This window comes from Leptopilina heterotoma, unplaced genomic scaffold, assembly GCF_015476425.1.
Source record: "Leptopilina heterotoma isolate Lh14 unplaced genomic scaffold, ASM1547642v1 Lhet_10, whole genome shotgun sequence".
Taxonomy (NCBI): domain Eukaryota; kingdom Metazoa; phylum Arthropoda; class Insecta; order Hymenoptera; family Figitidae; genus Leptopilina; species Leptopilina heterotoma.
The window spans coordinates 415,205-435,526 of NW_025110813.1; the positions used below are offsets into that span (position 1 = coordinate 415,205).

Sequence of the window (20,322 nt, forward strand, 5' to 3'; positions counted from 1 at the left end):
ATAAATAATAAAATTCTTCTCCGAAATTCAATTATTTTCAAAAACTTTAATAAAAGTCTTGGCAAAATTTCTATTATATTCAAAAATTTTTCTCAATTAAATGATTTTCAATATATATAGATATTATTTAAATAAAATTTTCCAAAAATTCAAATATTTAAAAATTTTTTTAATAAAATTCTACCCCTACATTCAATTATTTTTATAAAATAATAAATTTTACAAAAAATCAATTATTTACAAATTTTTTACAAATTTCTTCGCAATATAATTCAGATATTTTTCTACATAATAAAATTTTTACAGGGATTCAATTATTTTTCTAAATAATAAAATTCTTTTTAGGAATTTAATTATTTTCACAAATAGTAAAACTCATCGCTGAATTTCAATTATTTTTAATAAAATTTAAATCGAATTCCTCGATAAATGTAATTATTATTCAAAATTTCATTAAAATTCGTTAAAAGAATTCATTTATTTAAAAATTTGTTTTGACAAATTTTTTTATGAGAATTGAATTTTAAGAAACATTCAAATATTCAATAAATTATTTTTTTGTAGGTATTTAAATAATTGAATTCTAGTATGATTTTCTAATAAAAATTGATCTAATAATGAATTTTAGTTAAAAACAAATAAATTTTAAAACTTTTAAAAAACTATTTCAAGAATTAATAAAAATAATGGATTTATAGAAAAACTTTAATTAACACTAACAAAATTTAATTTTGTTCAAAAATAGTAAAATTCTTCTTAGGAATTCAATTATTTAAAAAGACGTTGATAAAATTCTTTATGAGAATTGAATTTCAAGAAAGATTTAAATATTCAATGAATTATTTTTTTATATTTAAATAATTAAATTCTAATAGAGATTTCTAATAAAAATTAATTTGAAATTGAATTGAAGAATTTATGAATAATTTAAATTTGTAAAATTGAATATTGTAAATAAATGAATTTTAAAAATTGACGAAGTATCTTTTGGAAAATTAATTGATTTAAAGAAAAATTTTAGTGAAAAATTCTTAAAAGTAATAATTGAATTGAAATGATAAAAATAATTTTGAAGAAGTACAATATTCTTATAAAATAAAATAATGATTTTATCAATTTTCCATTTTTAATTATTATAAAACATGAAGAAATCGATTACTCCGAGTCGAAGACTCGGCGTGATTGATTTCTTCATGTTTTACAGTTATGAAAAAATTTAATTTATACTTTTAAGTAAAATGTTCACTTATTTGACTCGAATTTTTTCCTAAAATCTTTTCCCTGAAATTTTTCATATAAATTAAATGTAAAATTTAATTACACAATAATATAAAGTTAAAAAATATTATTTCACGAATTTAAATTCTTTCTAATTAAAAATCACGAAAATTTAGTAGAATTCATGTAGAAATTCTATAGAATCATTCTAGTGAAATTCTGTAGAATATTCACTAGAATTCATATAGAATGATTCTAGTGAAATTCTATAGAACATTTTGAGCTGGGATTATAAGTTAAATATTTATAATTTTACTCTCTAAATCTGAATCCGTGAAATTTGGCTGAATTATCAGTAATTTTTCACTGATTGGCCAAATAAAAAATTACTGGAAATTTCTGTCACGCATATTGAAAATTTCAGTTATTTAATAATTGGAATTAGTGAAAAATGACAGATATTTGAATAATTTTTAACTAATCTTCAGTGAAATTTCACTGATTTAAATCACGACAATGGAATCACTAAAAATCAGTCAAATTTCACTGATTCAGTTTTAAAGAGTATGAAACTTTAATTAAGTATTTGAAAATTTTTCCATTAATTTAAAAATATGTTGTTATTTTAATTTTTTATATAGATAAAGTAAATTGAAGAAAACGTGTGAATGACAAGTAGTGATATTATTCTAGTTTTATTAGAAAAAAAAATCAATTGCTCGTGACATGATTGCTGTGAAATTTTACCTATATAGTTAATAAAAATTAAATATATTATAGATAATAAAAATTAAACGTCAACATTTCAGGGACGATATATAAAAGTGAGATTTATATTTTTTAAAAAAGATTTAAAGATTTTATTTGAAAAGAATTCTTTATTTATTAATTTTAAGTATTAATTAATGTTTAACTATAATTTTAGGATATATTAAATTATTATATATACTTTTTATTGTTATCTAAGAAATATTATTGTGTAGCGTATTAAAAAAAAGTAATTGTAAATTATGTATAGTGTATAATTATTACCAGAAAAATAAAGTATTATATATTTCAACCAAGAGTTGTATATTTCTCTATTATACATTTTCTCTAATTTTATTGTTCACTTTTTTTTTTATTTAAATCTTTTTTCTTTAATTTTTAAATATTTTTGCGACTTATTTCTTGTTCTATTTTCTTCCTTTTAAAAACTTTTCCCTTACATTTCGTTTTTATCATAACAATAATAATTATTATCAACGGTGATTATTATTCTAAAAAATTATTACTATAATCAAAAAATTCAGTGTGACCTAAAAATAATTCAATTATTTTATTTTTCCAGTTTCTTTTCTATTTTAAAGGTCTTTTGTTAAGTTTTTATTAGTTGATAATTAACTTTAATTATAAATATCATAATTATATTATTACCGACATTATTTTTGTATTTTTGTTTATATTTATTTTATTTATTTACTCTCTCCCTCTTTGAAAGAAATATGAACCAAATAAAATATGTTTTAATTTTTATTTATATTTTTATTGTATATAATAATAATAATAATAGTTATATATAAGGCAAATAAGAAAAAACGAAATAATAAAAAGACCTCATTTTTTAAATTAAATTTATAAATCGATAAGTAATAATTACTTAAATTTTGTAAATCATTAGTCTTACTCAATAAAAATCAATTTAAATTTAATCTTCATTCTGATAGTAACAATTGTTAATCTGAATTTCAAAAACTGTATTAAGTATTTCAAAAAATGTATGTTTTATTTCGTTAATTAGTTGGATTGTTTCATAGACAATTAACTAATAAGCCGCATTAACTTTAATGATGCTATTTGAATAATTAGTGATGAATTTCGTTAGTTTTAAATAAAGAAGATTGTAATTTAATAGGATGGGAAAGTGGGGTAAAAGGAAGAATACTTTTTTACGACAAGCACATCAATTTTTGTCAAAGTTCACATATGTCTTTTTAACAAAGCTCATAATATTATCGAAAAAATTAACGAAAGAAATTTTTTTCCATTTTATTAGTAACTTTTAAAATTTTTAACTGCAACAAATACAATTTTTTGTCAAAAGTAAAACAGTTACAAAAACTTGTTCTCGTGTCACATCAATTTTTGTAAGTGTTATAATTATTCCAGTACCTATTTATTAGTGAGTATAATTTTCAATAAATATTGATTATTAAATTGTTAAGAATAAATCAAGAAGTGGTACATTTTGTTAATTTATTTATAAAATTAAGAATAAATATTGTCATAAATATATGATTATATATTATCTTGATTAAATTGCTATTTCTAAATTAAAAAATTTTTTAGTAGTAATAATAATTTAATAAATTTATCTTCATTAGTTTGTTATTTCTAATGCTAGCTTAAATAGGTAGAACTTAAATAATCTTCGCCAGCATTATTCAATTTAAATTTTAAAATAAACTTTTTTTTTAATATATTGATTATTGTTTTTAATTACTATTACTCATTATTACTGCTAATTATTAGTTACTTTACTTTTACTATAATTAAAAAAAGCTACTACCACCAGAAAAAATTTAATATTGTCTGAAGCTTCATTTATTGGTGTTAATTTAAATCTTGTTGATAGCTTCGATTTTTCGGTAAATTATAATCAATAAAAAATTAAATAAAATCCAGTAATATTTAATAACATTAACTTAATGAATTTGTAATTATAAAAGTATTTGATAATAAAGTTACATTTTTTATAATTCGTATAAAATTTTTGTAATTAAAAGTTGGTAAATTTTTCTTCCAGGAAAACCTTCGAGAAGGATGAGATGATTTGAAGTTTTATTAATTTAAATTCTTGTGACAAATTTATCAATATATTCAAATTTTTTTGTAATTTTAAAAAGGATCAACATGAATCTAAGAACATTAAAAAATAGCTTCTTTAGGCGAATTATCCAAGATTTTCGACAAAGGGAATTGATGCCATTGAAAATTGCTTTTTTCTTAAAAGCTGCAAGTTAGTTTTTCTTAAATGTTTCTTCAACAAGCATTTAATTACACTGTAAAAAAGGGAGTTAAATTTTAACTCCTCAGGGGATTCTATAAAAGTCGCACCCATTTGAGAGTTAAAACAAAGGGAGTTGAAATTTACACAGTTAAAATTTAAAAAGTAAAAAAATTTAACAAGTTATTAAATTAACTCTCTTTTGGAGTTGATTTTTAACTCGAAAAATTTAACTCCCAACTCCTGTGACCGTCAACTCCCTAAATTTTTTATAGCTTATAATTTTTAACTTTAAACGTTTAAAAAAAATTATTTTATTTATGGGCATTTGAACCATTATAACGTCACAGTTTGTGCAAAGCATGCTTTGCTCAAACTGTGACGTCATAATGTTACAAATGCCCTTTAATAAAAATTTGTTTTCAGTAAATATATATAGTAAATACTTGATAATAATTAAATAATTTATTATTAAAAAGAAATATTAATAACTACTGAACTTTTTTCTAGCACTGTCAGTACTTTATCCATATTTGACAATTCATATGCGAGAATTAGGAATAAATGTACAAGAGACAGCGTTAATAAGTGCAATAACACCACTGGTAATAATTATAATGCCTCCATTAGCAGGTTTAATAGCAGATCGAATAGGGAATTTTCGAGTGAGTTCACTTTTATAATCTGATTATTTTCTTAATTGCTCCAAAAATATGTAATTAAATAAAATTTATTAAAATTGTAATAAATAGATAATAAACAATCTTCTGAGAAAGGTACACGTGAAGAGAATATGCGATGTAAAATACTTTGATTCTTAAAAAGAATAAATTAAAAGAGAAAATTACCAAATGCAAATTAGATATTTTTTTGTTCAGGTGTCTTTATCATTTCTAACAGTGCTTGGAGGATTGGTAGCACTATTACTGCTATTGGTCCCCGTGGGTAGAGTCACTATAGAATATCCCGAAAGAATAATTCTCGATGCAAAATGTCAGCAAGATTATGGCAAATTAATGTTTCAAATTAATGAAAATTATCCTTGTGATGAAAAACTAAAATCTGAGATAAACGTAAAGATTGAGAGTTGTGGGTAAGAATATGATAGTTATTATTAAATAATAATTTACATTAATGATAATTCGATTAAATTTAGTAAATATCATTTAGCACCTATACAATATTTATAACTTGTTATTTATTTCAGTTATATGTGTTCAGCACCTAATAATACCGACGTTTCACTGCAGTTGTTAAAGGCAAAAAAATTCACAATAATAGAATTAGTAGAAGATGATTCAGATGACATTAGATCACACAGGATTTTAAAGAATGATGAATTTTCTGAGAATATTCGTCAAATCACGAATTATACTTTTTACTTCGTAGAGAACGATATGCAAAGTTTTAGCTGCAAGAAAATTACCGAGGAGAATTCTGAAGGGAAATTTTTGCAATGCGGAATTGGGAGTGTTCCTAACGAAGAAAAGGTATTATATAAAAACTATTCCAATTAAATTTGGGAAAAATTTCATTTATATAATTTATTATAATTAATTTACATCAATTCCCAAATTAATTACAATTAACACAAAAAACAAAATCAAAAATGAATAAGTAAACAAAAAAGAATTTTATTTAAGAAATTTAAAAAAAAATTATTTGATACAATTAATTCAAATTATTTGAAAAATATTTACTTGGTTTAACTAATTTTTATTTGAACCAAATAAAATTTTTTTTGAGTAACATAATATAATACAAATAATTATAGGGGAGAGTGGGGCAAACCGGACCCCCTAACGGTTTTTTGACTCTTGTGACTAAACGAATCAACCGATTTCATTTTTCGATGGCTTGTTTGAAAGATCATTTAATTGCGCAACTTTTCCCCAGAGACACCTATACTTTATCTTTTATTGTTTAGTTGCTGTGTTAACTTTACAAATTTTTGCAAACGGACCGGTTTGCCCCACCCCCTGGGGTAAACCGGACCCCCCAGGGGCAAACCGGACCGTTTGGTTTTTTATTTATAATATTGCATTTACATAATCTACAATAATAAAAAACATAAAGAATCATGTAAACAATGGTAGTAATGAAAATAATAATACGGGATTGAATTTCAATTAAATAAATATTTTTTTTAATAAAAAAATAAAAATGTTTGTCATTATCAGATAAACAATATTAAAGGGTCCAATTCTCATTGGAAGACAATTATTTTTCATTGTAAGTAAATATTTTAATGAAAGAAACATTTTATATAAAAATAATTTTCATGAAACTTTAATTCAATGGAAATATCCTATGGCCGGTTTGCCCCACCGAAAACGGTTCGGTTTTCCCCACAGGCCCATTTTGAGAATAAATGTTTGTCAAAAAGAAACGCTTTGCAAATTCATCAAAGTTTTTGGTGGTAAATATTCCTAAGGTGTGTACCTTCAAAACCTAAGACCTAATATTTGGAAACATTACACGATTTCCTCAGAATTTCCTTAAGAAAAAATTCGTAAAAGTGTAGAAAAAAACTAAAAAAAAACTTTTGCTCCCTTCGTCGCACAAACGCAAGCTAAAACTGTCAGATTGAAAAAATAAGGTATAGTAAACATGGTTGTTTTAAATTTGTAAACAACACTTTTTCCAATTTCGCCATTTCGGGAATATTGAGGGGGGTCCGGTTTACCCACCGGTCCGGTTTGCCCCACTCTCCCCTAATAATAGGAATAATAATAATATAATAATGATAATAAAAAATTTATCAGGACGAAGATAGTTCAAATGTCAGCTACAAGCCCTTCAAAGCAAATCTTCAGACTTTCAACGAATCATCAAACAGTTCAGTCAGTGAAATGAAATATTTAGTGAATAAATTAAATTGGACAGACAATAATATGATGAATGCTGAATGCAATATAAACGAAGAGACAGATTCAGAAGTTTTGATATCAGTTGGAAATTATAATTTTACGGATTGTCATCGCAGCTGTCTTATCACTGTTCCCAGATCGGAAATGTGTTCCAATTTAAAGAAAGAAATTGTCTATAATACTCGACTAACATTCTGGTTGTATCTTTTCTTTCGATTGTTAATCGGTTAGTAACTATTTTTAATTTTACAAACAGAAACAATACAAGTAATTAATTCGTAAATAAATTAAGTACACAATTCTGTCCAATTTTGAAGTTCTGCCCAATTAATAATGAGAAATTTCTTGAAAAATAAAATAATAGAAACTAATGAATATATTGATCAAAGTGAATTAATTTAAATTTAACAGCAATGATCGGTGCCATTGCATGGGCAATGTTTGAAGGGGCTGTGATTGCAACATTGAGAGAACAAAAGGCTGATTATGGCTTACAGAGATTTTACGGCAGCTTAGGGGGAATGATATCGTCCCCCCTATCAGGTCTCATGATTGACTCATTTAGTAAAGGAAAAGCTTTCACTGATTTCAGGTACGTAAATCATGATTCAATGATTAGTAGTAAAGTAGTAAATGCATTTACTAATTTAATGTACCCTACCGTCCGTGAGTATCAGGACGCCCCTTTTTTCATGAGTGGAAAAATGCTTAAAACGTAGAAGATAAGAATGACAAAAATTTTTCGTATTTTTGTCCTGAAAGCTAAGGAAATTATGAAAAGACTGACACCTGATCGAAGAATTTTCGTTGACTATTTTGTCAGATACAGAAATAATACTGGATTTTGCATGCTTTTCGTAATTTTTGCACTTTTTCAACAAAAAAAAATTTTTTTTTAATTAAATAATTAAGTAATTAAAAAGCTTTTTTGAATTTTAGTATATCTATTAAATGAACATATTTTACATTGACCTTTTTGACACTTTAATATTCATGATAATTTTTTGAATTTTTTTAATCCTACACGGAAAGAAATCTGGTAAGATAATAATAATATCATTTGAGAAAGTGATAGATTTTTAGGATCAATAGGCGAATAGAATTTAACCATCTAACGCGAGTAATATTAATATGAAAACATGAAAATATTTTAATAAAGGAGCTGCAGATAGAAAGAAAGCAAAAGCCAGTTGTCAGGGTGGCCGCAAGTCAGGGAAAAACTGGAAATCAGGAAAAAGTCAGGCAATTTTGTTATTCAGGGAAAAGTCAGGGAATTTTTAAAAATTCTTTAACAGTCAGGGAATTTTGATCGAAAGAAAACAACAAATTAAAAAACTTTGATACTTAAATGTAAATTCAGTTTTTTATTTAGACGTTTTTGTAATATATAGTTCATTATAATGGTGCCGTCACATTTTTCACATCAAATAGATGGAAATTTTACAACTGGCTTTTGCTTTCTTTCTATCTGGAGCTCCTTTAAAATATTTTCATGTTTTCATATTAATATTACTCGCGTTAGATGGTTAAATTCTATTCGCCTATTGATCCTAAAAATCTATCACTTTCTCAAATGATATTATCTTACCAGATTTCTTTCCGTGTACTTTTACGGTTTCAAATTTTGTTGAAAAAATTTATTTCACAATACCAGTTAATAATTTAGATTCTACATTAAATAGAGATTAAAACAAGACCAAGAGCGCGAAAAAAAGTTAATTAGTTTTCGAGTAATTAAAAAATTACGAAAATCATGCAAAATCCAGTATTTTTTCTGTATCTGACAGAATAGTCAGCGAAAATTCTTCGATCAGGTGTCAATCTGTTCATAATTTCATTAGCTTTCAGGAAAAAATACGAAAAATTTTTGTCATTCTTATTTTCTACGTTTTAAGCATTTTTCCACTCTTGAAAAAAGGGGCGTTTTGATACTCACGGACGGTAGTGTAAATAAGTATAAATCGGTGATAAACTAATTTCGAAATCTATTTTATTATAAATCAGTTGTAGGCTAAGTATAAACTCATATTTGTTTATAAATGTAAATTCATTAATTAAACAATATTAATAACACAGTTTTCCTAAGGATATCAAATTGAGCCAAAAAAATGTATCAAAATTGTTGCATCGCAATAATTGTGATATGTTTTCTGTTTCAATTTGATATCCATAGAAAAACTGTGTTATTAATTGTTTAATTAACTTTAATATTTTAAAAATTTATTTTTAATGAATAAAAAATTTTCTAGGCCAGCTTTCTATCTATATGCTGTTCTCAAAGTCGGTTCAGGTATCCTCATGTTGTTTATGAATTTGGAATTCAAATCGCCAGCAAAAAGTTTATTTAAGGATGTTTACAAGGTGCTCAAAAATGTGGAAATCGTTACACTTTATATCGTTTCCTTCATGTTAGGTAAGTCTATAAATTTTTTTATTTCATTCCAGTTTATAATAAAAAAATAATTCCTCAGTTTTAAATTTGCTCGTTTATAATTAAATAAAATTAAATAATCATGTAACTCCAGTTACTTCGAAAGAAAATTAAAATAATTAATAAAATTATTCATAAGACTTAAATAATTCGAGTGAATAAATTTTAGGCACTGCTTGGGGATACTGCGAATCATTTCTCTTCTGGTTCCTAAAGGATTTGGGTGCATCTCAATCACTCATGGGATCTACCATAACAGTTAGTGGTCTTGTCGGTTTGCCATTATTGGTTCAATCAGGACCAATAATAAACAAACTTGGCCACGCTAATGTTCTCTTCATTGGATTTATTTTTTACGCTATCAGACTTATCGGTAAGATTATATAATTAATTTAACTAACAAAATTCAAGAACTATAAAAATGTTTCTATTTATAATGCCACTATTTTAATTGGTAACATTTACTAAATGCTTACAGGCTATTCACTTATTTATAACCCATGGCTGTCTATGGTTTTCGAAGCATTTGAGTCTGTAACAACTGGACTTGTTGTTACAGCAGCTGTAACTTATGCTGCAAAATTATCAACGACAGCCACTGATAGCACTGTACAAGGATTATTGGTTGGAATTTACTACGGAGTTGGTAAGTAAAGAAAATTATATTATTTCCCAAAAAAAAAATTATTAAGTTTATTTAAATTAAGTTACTATCGTTAAATGTTTTAATCATCATTTTAAAAAAATCAAAAACAAAAAAAAATGTTCAGTAAATACAACATAACTAATCAAATATTAAATAATTTCAGGAAAAAGTTCCGGAGGCTTAATAGGAGGATTCTTGATGGGAGGAGTGGGTACACGTCCCACTTATCAGATATTCGGGGTAGCTTCTCTATTGATAGGTTTAGTTTACTACATGTTCAATGCCACTTATTTGAAGAAGCGTCGTCAAGTTGAGGAAAATCAAAGAACTTTGTGATGAAAGAACTGAAGCAGAAGAAGAAGAAGAGGGAGAAAATGACGTCTACTACAAAATAATCTCGACAACATTGGAAATATTACTAAGAGTTAGATTGTTACACTATGATTAATATTTTGAAAAAAATCCAAAACGTTTTCTGAAAACATAAAATATATGATATTTCAATTATTTAAAATATCTTTGGACATTATTTTCTCTTCTATTTTCTTTCCTTAGGTACATATAATTCTTCTGCCTATTTTTCATTTTTACCAACCATTTTATTATTACCAACAACTATTACAATGTAACCTCGATTATCCGCAATAATTGAGGCTTGACGTAGTTCGAACAACCGAAAGTTCGGATAAATAATAGAAATGGCAAATATTTTAAAAAATGAGGGTAATTTATTAACAATTTCACGTATTGTTAATTTATCACTTTTTTGGATTATTGTAACGGTGATACAAGGAATTTGCAGAGGAAATTAGAGCTCATAAATGTGCAATCGTTACGAATAATTAGCACCCTATTTTCAACTGCTGAAATATTGTCCGTCAAAACGAAATAATATTTCAGTTTAACCCAAAAGTATTACTCAAATTTTTCTTTTTTGAAGCTCTGTCCGTCAGTTCTTATTAGTTGATAATTAATTGTAATTATTTATATCATAATTATATTATTTTTACATTAATATTATAAGATTTTTGTATTTTTTGTTTCAATCACTTATAATAAATATAAAAAATATTGCATTGCTGAACAATATTATTATTTTTTATTATAATTATTATATATAATTATAATATAGTATTGTAATACTATTATTATATATTAATAAAAAATATTAACAATAAAAAGAAACAATAAAAAAGAAACTAACCAAAAATATTATTATATCAGTTTTTTCTACTCTCAATTTGAATTAGTGACTTTTTGGGTTTAAATTAGTAAATTTTACTAATAAATAGTAATTTATACTAATTTTTTAGTAAAATTTACTAATTCAAAAGCAAAAAGTCACTAATTCAAAGTTATAAACATTTTTACTAATTGAAATTTAGAGTCTATATTAATATTAATAATAATAAACTATAGTTATTAACACAGTTTTTCTAAGGATGTCAAATTGAGACAAAAAACGAAGCAAAAGCGTTGCGCGAAGCAATGTTTTGCTTCGTTTTTTGTCTCAATTTGACATTCTTAGAAAAACTGTGAATTTAATGCAAATAATAATAACAATAGTTAATAATTCATTATTACTTTGTTGCTGTTAAATAATTTATTAAAAAGAGAAAAATAATAAAAGAAGAAAAAAAAGAAAAGAAGAAACGTGACGAACCCTGACCAAATGTTGATAAAACAACATATAATTAATATTCATCGCAAGTGATTGAAAAAATTTGAAAAAATTTAGAAGAAATAATTTGTAAAGATTAATTACAAGTTATTGTGGACAATAGAATTACAGTCGTCGTCACTGTTAAGTTACAGTTACAGAGTCTATATATAGGAGGTTCAAAACTTGGTTTACTGGTCACTTATACAAGTATTGTTCAGAGAAGATGAAGAAAAGATTCTTTACTCTTCTCTTTTTATCATTGTCAATTACGATTCCGCAAGTGATTTCGTATTCAAAAGTAACGAAGAATGGCAAGCAAAACGAGGAACTTCAAGGAGAACACGTCGTCGGAATATCCAGGTAATCAAAGGGCGCGAGAATTAGTGATCATTAAAAAAAAATTAATAAACAACGGTTCATCATCATCATCTTTCATCAAATCAACTCAGCACAATTATTTATATCTAAAAATAGAATCTACTCATCATTGACACCGAAAATTATTTTTCGAAATTTCTTAATTAAAATAATTTTTTCAATTCTTGTAAATAAATAATTTATTTACATCTTTTCTCCATAAAAATAACTTTAATTATCTTCCTTTAGCTTCAATTACTATTTATGTGTTAATTATTATTTAACTTTAATCTTTAATTGTAATTTAACATCTTTTAATTTTCTTTTATTAATTTTCATCATTGGCATAAAGAATGATTTTTTCTTTAAATTTCTTAATCAACAATTTTACTTTAAATTCTTCTAAATTTTTAATTTATCAGTTATCACTTTTCATCATTGTCACCGAAAATTATTGTTTAAAATTTCTTTAAAAATTATTTTTTCAATTTCTGTAAATAAATTATTTATTTACATCTTTCCTCCTTTGGAATAAATTTAATTGTAACTTTCTTTAGCTTCAACTATTATTTCAAATTTTAATTTTAATTCAACGTTTTCTATAATTTAAAATTTGCTAATTTTTTTATTTGACTAGACAGTGACGTCATAATGTGTCATCCACAAAAATTCTCCCCATTGTTAATTTATCTTCTTCTGCTTCTTCTTTTTTTTTGTACAAGAATAGACTCGTTAATGACTATTATTATAACTCGGTAATGTTATTCTTTATCGTATTTTTAAGGATTTAGACTTCCGAGAAAAAATATTTTATATGCACTTTTAAAAAAAGTGAGAAAAATAAAATAGCGAGGATTTGTTTTTTTCCTCTCTCAAAGAACTATATAAAATTATATATTTTTATAAATAATGATCGCTTTTTATAGATCGAAGGGCCAAGAAAGTGAAGGTAGAAGTGTGCAGGATATCGTAATTACTGCCTCTCCAATGTTCGTCAATGCCAGGAATCCTATTCTCAAACCTGGAGAAGCTATTGATTATCCAACCACTAAAGGGTGAGAGAAGACAGACGAAAACATTTTTTTTCCTTTTCTTTCAAGAATAAAAAATTTCCATATATATTCGCTTTTGGTGGAATTCTAGTATTTTTATATTCTATATATTATGTTTAAGAAGAAGGTATTGTTTAGAGTCGCATTGAAATTCTTTTTTAAGAAGAAAATAATTTTGAGTTTGGTAGTATTTTCAGTTTATATCAATTTGTATTTGTCTTAGCTTCAATTAATGGTAGCTTTAAATAACAGTAGCTTTAATTCGTTCTGGACTCAGATCACTTTAGATTCAATTAATAGAATTTTCAATTAACTATAGATTTTAATTATAAACAGTCCTTTCAATTAACAGTATTTTTAATTAATATAGTATTTTTTAATTAATAGTAGTTTTAATTTATGATAGCTTCAATTAGTAACGATTATAATTACTTGTAGCTTCAGCCAATAAAAGTTTTTTATTATTGATTATTTCTACTAAGCAGATTTTAAAATAACACCAATTTTAATTGCTACCAACTTTAACTAATGATAGCTTCAGTTAATGATAGTCTAAAAGATATTTCAGCTTCAATTATCAATAATATCTACTAATTTCATTAATTAATGGTAGCTATTAATAATTGCAGCTTCAATTAATATTTAATAGTAACTTCAATTAATGGTAGTTTCAAAAATTACAACTTTAATTTATGATAGTTTCAAAAATTACAACTTCAATTAATAGTAGTTTTAAATAATAATTTTTTAATTAATTACAGCTTCAATTAAGTTTCTTTAATTAGTATTAGTTTCTATCATTTGTAATTTTAATTAATAATAGCTTTAATGAATGGTAGTTTCCTAAAATAGTAGTTAGTAGTAAAAATGGTTTTTATTAATAGTTATATTTTAATGGACAACCGCTTCAATTTTTTTGTAGTTTCTAAGAATTATAGCTTCACTTAGTATTAGTTCACGGAGAAGAATATAAAGTAACTTTTACTACTTTTATAGTAAAAAATTTCCGGTAAAGCATTTCTGTTAATTTTTACTACTTTTGGAATAAATTTTTGCTACGTTCGAAGTACATATTTGTAAAAATTAGTAAAACTATTACTTCGAACGTAGCAAAATTTACTCCAAAAGTAGTAAAAATTACCAGAAATGCTTTACCGGAAATTTGTTACTATAAAAGTAGTAAAAGTTACTTTATATTTTTCTCCGTGTTTTTCTAACAATACCAATTGTAATTGATAATAGCTTCAATTAGTAACAAGTACTTTTCAATAATTGAAAGTTCAATCAATACTTATTTTTTCAGTTACTCAACTCTAGATGAGGAGATGATAGCGAAAATAAAATCCCTGCACTTGAAGAAGAATGTTCAGGATAGATTTCATCCCCCAGCGCCCTTTGAACACGTATTAGCTCACGAGAATGCAAACCGACAACAAAATCGACCAAGTTCAGGGGGATTTTCAAATCCTTCAGCTCTAGACATGAGGCCATCGCCAGTGGGTCCCGATATTACATTCACATCAAAACCTATGATTTCTGGTACCTACGATTATCCACCCTCTAATTTCGACTCCGATGGAACCATTGATTCCAATCCTGATCTCAAAGTAAAGTAATTAATTTATCAAAATAAACATCATATCTATAAATACATATTATTATTTCTATTATTGTATCATTACACTTTAAATTCTGAATATTTCTCACTGATTCAGTTCTAGATTTTATTTTTATTTATTATTTATTGTTTTAATTATTATTATGGTATTTCTATAAGCAATTTTATTTATTATTATTATTTTCAAATCGATTGCTATAAAATTTATAAAAAAATTTCTATTACTATTTTAATTATTATTCCTATTTATTATCCCTATATTTATTATTATTAAGCCTTTTTATTATCTCTTTATTTATTATTAATGTTTTCAATTCTATTGAGTTCAATTCAATTCAATTTAAACTATTATAATTTTGTATTAATATTTTTAAGCAACAATTGACTGACTTCTCACTCACTTTTTTAAATAAAATTAGCAATTTGAAAAACAATATAACGTAACAATTTTTTAATTCAAATTTTTTTTATAAAAATAAATTATGAATTGGAATCTATATATAGTTTTAATATTATTATAATTATAATTATCATATATTCTGACATAGGGAATTCAGTGAAAAGTCAAGAATTTTTATTAAATGTACTGAAAAAAATTAAATTTTTTATATTTATAAGAAAATTCTGAATTCAATTATTCAAAAAATTTGTTAATAAATTCTTTATAAGAATTAAATTTTAAGATACATTCAATTATTAAATAAATAATTTACTTTTGTATTTAAATAATTGAATTCTCGTAGAATTTTCTAATAAAAATTGATTTAAAAATGAATTTTTGTTTAAATTTTTAATAATATAATACAATATAAAAATATTGAAAATATATTTTAAGAAGTTACAGTAACAATATTCTTATAATATAAAATAAAATAATGATTTTAACACTCGATCCTTTTTAATTATTAATTTATTATAAAACATAAAGAAATCGATCACTCCGAGTCGAAGACTCGGAGTAATCGTTATCTTTATGTTTTATAACAATATTTTTAAAGTTGATTAATTTTAAAAAGGTTTGAATTTGAAATTTTTAAAAATGTTAATTCCTATGGAAAAATAATAATAATACAATATTTAAAAAATAAATTATTGTTTTCGAATAATTTTACAATTAAAGATATTCGTAAATAAATTTAACAGAACATTTTTTTCAATAACATTTTTTCCTTTATTTTCTAAAAATTAAAAAATTTTCAGTTTCATTTTTAATTAAATTTTCTAATTGACAATTATAATTTATAAACCTTTCTTTCATTTATTTTTAAAAAACTTTGAATTTTATTAAAACAATTGAAATTAAGAAGTAGAATTGATGCAAATTATTTCCTTATGAAAATTGAGAATTTTCTACAAAAATATTAAGAAATGGGAATATTAAATGTTTTTCTTCTCAAAAGAAAAAGATGAGTTTGTAAACAATATTGTTATTGAAAAATAAAAATTATGCATAAAATGGGTTTATTTCCTACTTCTTAACCTTCGGAGAACACAACCTCTTTTTTAGATCATTTTTCAATGCTCAACCAATTTTGAACTGTTCATCTGATTAACCTAAAGATTTTTTTAAAATATAGTGTAAACTCTGTAAAATAAGTCTGTGGACTTTAAAATCCTTATAAAAAATATTAAACAATAGATAAAAAGCTTTTCGCAAAAAATCGTGGGGTCAAAATGACCCCATGTGTTCTCCGAGGGTTAATAAAAATTCTTTAACAGTTAACAATTTTTTAGTATTTTTTATAAATAAAATAGAGAATAAGAGTAGAGATGATTCTATCACTCAGTCGTATTTTAATAAATAGTGAAATTTAACTATCACCAAGAGTCAAGGAATATAAAAATAAAAGAATTGAATTTCTTTTATTTTTATATTCCTTGACTCGGAGTGATCTTTAAATGTCACTATTTATTAAATTAAAATAGAGAATAATTTGCGTAATAATTTAGATCAGTCAAACGAAATTTGTTACAGAAAAATGCAAATAACTAATAAAATGGGTATATTTAATTATTGTTAACTTCCTCCATTCTTTAAAATGGGTATATTTTTTATTTCTTAATCATATTAATTATGATAATTAACACATAGTTAGTTAATTAATTAAAACACTTTTTTATTATCTATCCATATTTAAATTTTTTCCGGAATTATTAATTATTAATTATATCTATTTATTATTATTAATTACTTTAGTTCTATTGAATTGAATGCACGGAAAGAAAATTTTCTTAATTTTTTTTTATTTAAAAACCCGCTTATAGAATAAATAAAATAATAAATATAATAATATAATAAATAAATATCATGCTGCTAATAAAATCAAAATAAATTCCTTCGTCTATCTATTTCTTCTTCTTCTTTTTTCCCTTCTTTAACTTTTGCAAACTATTTTTTGCCAACAGGCACCAACATATTACCCAACGGATTCCTATCTAAATGGTCATCAGATAAATCACGAATCATCACACAATTCCTATGATAATAAAAAGCCAATGTATGGTGATGATCCTCCAAAATCAGTGGACTATGAAACACAATTTGACGCTCCCCCCATTCACGAAGGTGGCAGCAGTGGCTTTGTTTCTAATCACGACTATCATCCTGATGTCATCTATGATGATCACATCGACGATGATCATCATCATTATCATGATTATCATGATTATCATAAGACAACAACAACAACAGAGATGCCTGAAATGAATGATCAACGTCTCAGCAAGAGGCCTTATTCCTATTATTATATTGGCAGAAAACTTTGGTATATTCCACTCTACTTTAGCATTTATTTTATCATCTACATTGCTGCACTTGTTCTGAAGAGTGTTGCCAGGCATAAGATCAATTTCCCTTCAAATTTAGCAGCTGCTGCTGGTAATGGAAGAAGTTCCTCTAATCAAGATAGTGAAATGAGCTGGTGGGATTATACGGTGTGGATTCTTGATGCCATTGAGAAATATAAAAAAATGTGAAAATCACAATTTTTATATTGTTTCATACGGAATTTTGATATTTTTTTTCTTTGCTATGAATTTTATTTAAAAAATTTTTTTTATTTTAATTTTCGTATATATTTTTGTATTTTTGAACATCAAAAAGTTATTCACTACTTTACTGTTTATTTCTATACCTTTTTATTTTTTCTTCTTTAATTGTTTGAGCAGAAATAATTAAGGGACATTATAAAAATTTTTATGTAGATTATTTCTGGTTACAAGTTTTGTTAACGGAAATCTTAATTTTCTTTTGAAATTAAAGATGAGTTTTTAAAAATAACTAATTAGTTAAGAGTCTAAACTCAAAAAAATCGACCAAAGACTGAAATCAAATTAAATGTTTACTAAATAAACAATTTATTTACTATTACATAATTAAATATCTAAAAAATATTTTTAAATATTAATATATTAATATGTATATTAATTTTCTAAAGAATCAAAAGTCACTGTTCCACTGATAAACAGTGGTACATTTTTGCTTTTTCAATAAAAGTAAAAAATAACTGATTGTCAGATAAACATTGATTTTTAACTGATTCGAATTTAGGGAGTAGTAAAATTTAAATTTATATCACTCAATGGTAATTAATAATAGAGATAATAAAAATATTTATTTATTTAAATTAAAAAACTACATTGTAAATAGAAAATTAAAATATCCACTGTATAATAAACACGATGTAAATTATTTTGTTGTAGAGTATGATCAAATGTTAATTAAAATTTAAGAATACGATGTAATTATAAAAATTAATTAGTCATGTGCGTGAAGAAAAATTAATAAACATAAGTTTCCTTCAGACAAATTAATCATTTGTTTATTATTTTCCCTTCCCTGATAAAACTATTTTATAAATTAATAATTGAATTGTAAAATTTGAGAACGAATTAAAAAAATGTACAAAAGGTATTTATTTTTAAAATATCTAATTAATTTTGAATGAGTTGATTTTGGAACGAATTTTCCTGTATATTACTTAAACTAAATTTTTTTTATCTTTTATTAATATTAGGATTTATTTATTTTTTTATTTATTTATTTATCGTAATAATTAGGATTTATTTATTTCAATCTAACTAATTATTATAACAATGATAATTATTTTGACAAGAATTTTTTTAATTAAATTTAAAACATTTCAGACAATAAAAATAATAGTGATAATAATAATAATAATAATAGTAATAATTTTAATAAAAATAATGTAATATCATTTAAGTAGATTAGAGTTGAATAAAAATAATTGAAGTAAAAGTCACAAAGAGAAAACAATGTTTTTCCATAACTGTTTGATTTTGATATATAACTGAACTATTATTGAAAAAAAATTCTCCCAATTAACACTTGAAGATTAGATTATTATTTTAACGGGATTTTGTCGTGACTTGCTAATCATTCACACTAATACAGACAATGAAATAAAGTGTCTGAAATTTTGTTGTGTCACTGCACGATTGTCGATCTTATGCAATTAAACAACAATCACTGATTGTTTATACAATCGAGAAAAATTCAATACCACTTATTTATTTATTTAAAAATCAGAACATTCAAAACTAAAATATCAAAATTAATTGTAATATGTAATTAAAATTGTACTATCAATTGAAGTCACTATTAGGTGAATTTATTATTAATTGAAGCTACACTGAAAAAAAAATTATTTGATTCAAATAACCGATTAATTGACTATTATCAATTAAATATTTACTTGAATCAAATAATATTTATTCGAGTCAATTAAATGGTTTTTGAATCAATAATTTCAGTATTTGAAGCAAATATGAACTTAACCATTTAATTGGCTCCAATAAATATTGTTTGATTCAATTAAATATTTAATTGATTATTAATCGATTATTTGAATCAAATAAATTTTTTTCAGTGTGCTATTGCTTAAGTTGCTATCAGTTGAAATTACTAACGAAGAAAAATATCAAGAACTGAAATTACAATTTATTAAAAGTATCACTGATTGAAGTTGCCATTTAGTAAAATTATTAACGAAATTTAACTACCCGTAAATAAAGCACTTATCAATAAAGTTAAAAGTCACTGAAGCTACAATACAACTGTTAAAAACTCGTGTTATGGTAAAAAAAATAAAAACGATTGAATTAAAATTGTTATAAATAGGTAGAAATTAAGGTTAAAAAAGTTTTAGTTAAATTAAAAAATATTAAAAGTTATAGTAAAAATAAAAAATAAAAAAAATGAAATAAATAAAATATCCAGTTAAAATTAAATTAAAAATAAGTTAAAATAGTATTTAAAATTCTTTCTATTGTTTGAAACTATTGCCACCTATCGAAATTACAAAAATTCTCAGAATAGCTAACAGTAGCTTATAGTAACTACAACCAAAGACTACTGAAATTTTTCTCAAACTACATATCCAATTGCTATTTTCATTCTCAAAGCAAAAAAAAAACGTTCGACCTTCGCTAATTACTCTAAGAATTTTTAAAAACGAAAAT

General features: G+C 23.9%; 2 protein-coding genes across 3 annotated transcripts; both read left to right on the top strand.

Annotated features, from left to right (window-relative positions):
* Window positions 1-3,134: 3,134 nt before the first annotated feature.
* On the top strand, window positions 3,135-11,090 carry LOC122497923. Of its 2 annotated transcripts, none has more exons than XM_043605352.1 (11): window positions 3,135-3,379; window positions 4,004-4,216; window positions 4,715-4,869; window positions 5,083-5,297; window positions 5,412-5,694; window positions 6,970-7,300; window positions 7,486-7,666; window positions 9,324-9,487; window positions 9,675-9,878; window positions 9,984-10,151; window positions 10,315-11,090. In XM_043605352.1, exons 2-11 carry the CDS (start codon window positions 4,111-4,113, stop codon window positions 10,485-10,487), a joined length of 1,980 nt encoding a protein of 659 aa, XP_043461287.1. In that variant the 5' UTR covers window positions 3,135-3,379; window positions 4,004-4,110; the 3' UTR covers window positions 10,488-11,090. The 2 variants fall into 2 exon arrangements, with proteins under 2 accessions (XP_043461287.1, XP_043461295.1); XM_043605360.1 differs by having other exon boundaries at window positions 3,135-3,344.
* A 937-nt stretch (window positions 11,091-12,027) lies between these two features.
* Window positions 12,028-17,946, top strand: LOC122497951. Its single transcript, XM_043605391.1, has 4 exons — window positions 12,028-12,174; window positions 13,098-13,226; window positions 14,527-14,830; window positions 17,248-17,946. Exons 1-4 carry the CDS (start codon window positions 12,038-12,040, stop codon window positions 17,815-17,817), a joined length of 1,140 nt encoding a protein of 379 aa, XP_043461326.1. The 5' UTR covers window positions 12,028-12,037; the 3' UTR covers window positions 17,818-17,946.
* Window positions 17,947-20,322: the final 2,376 nt, after the last annotated feature.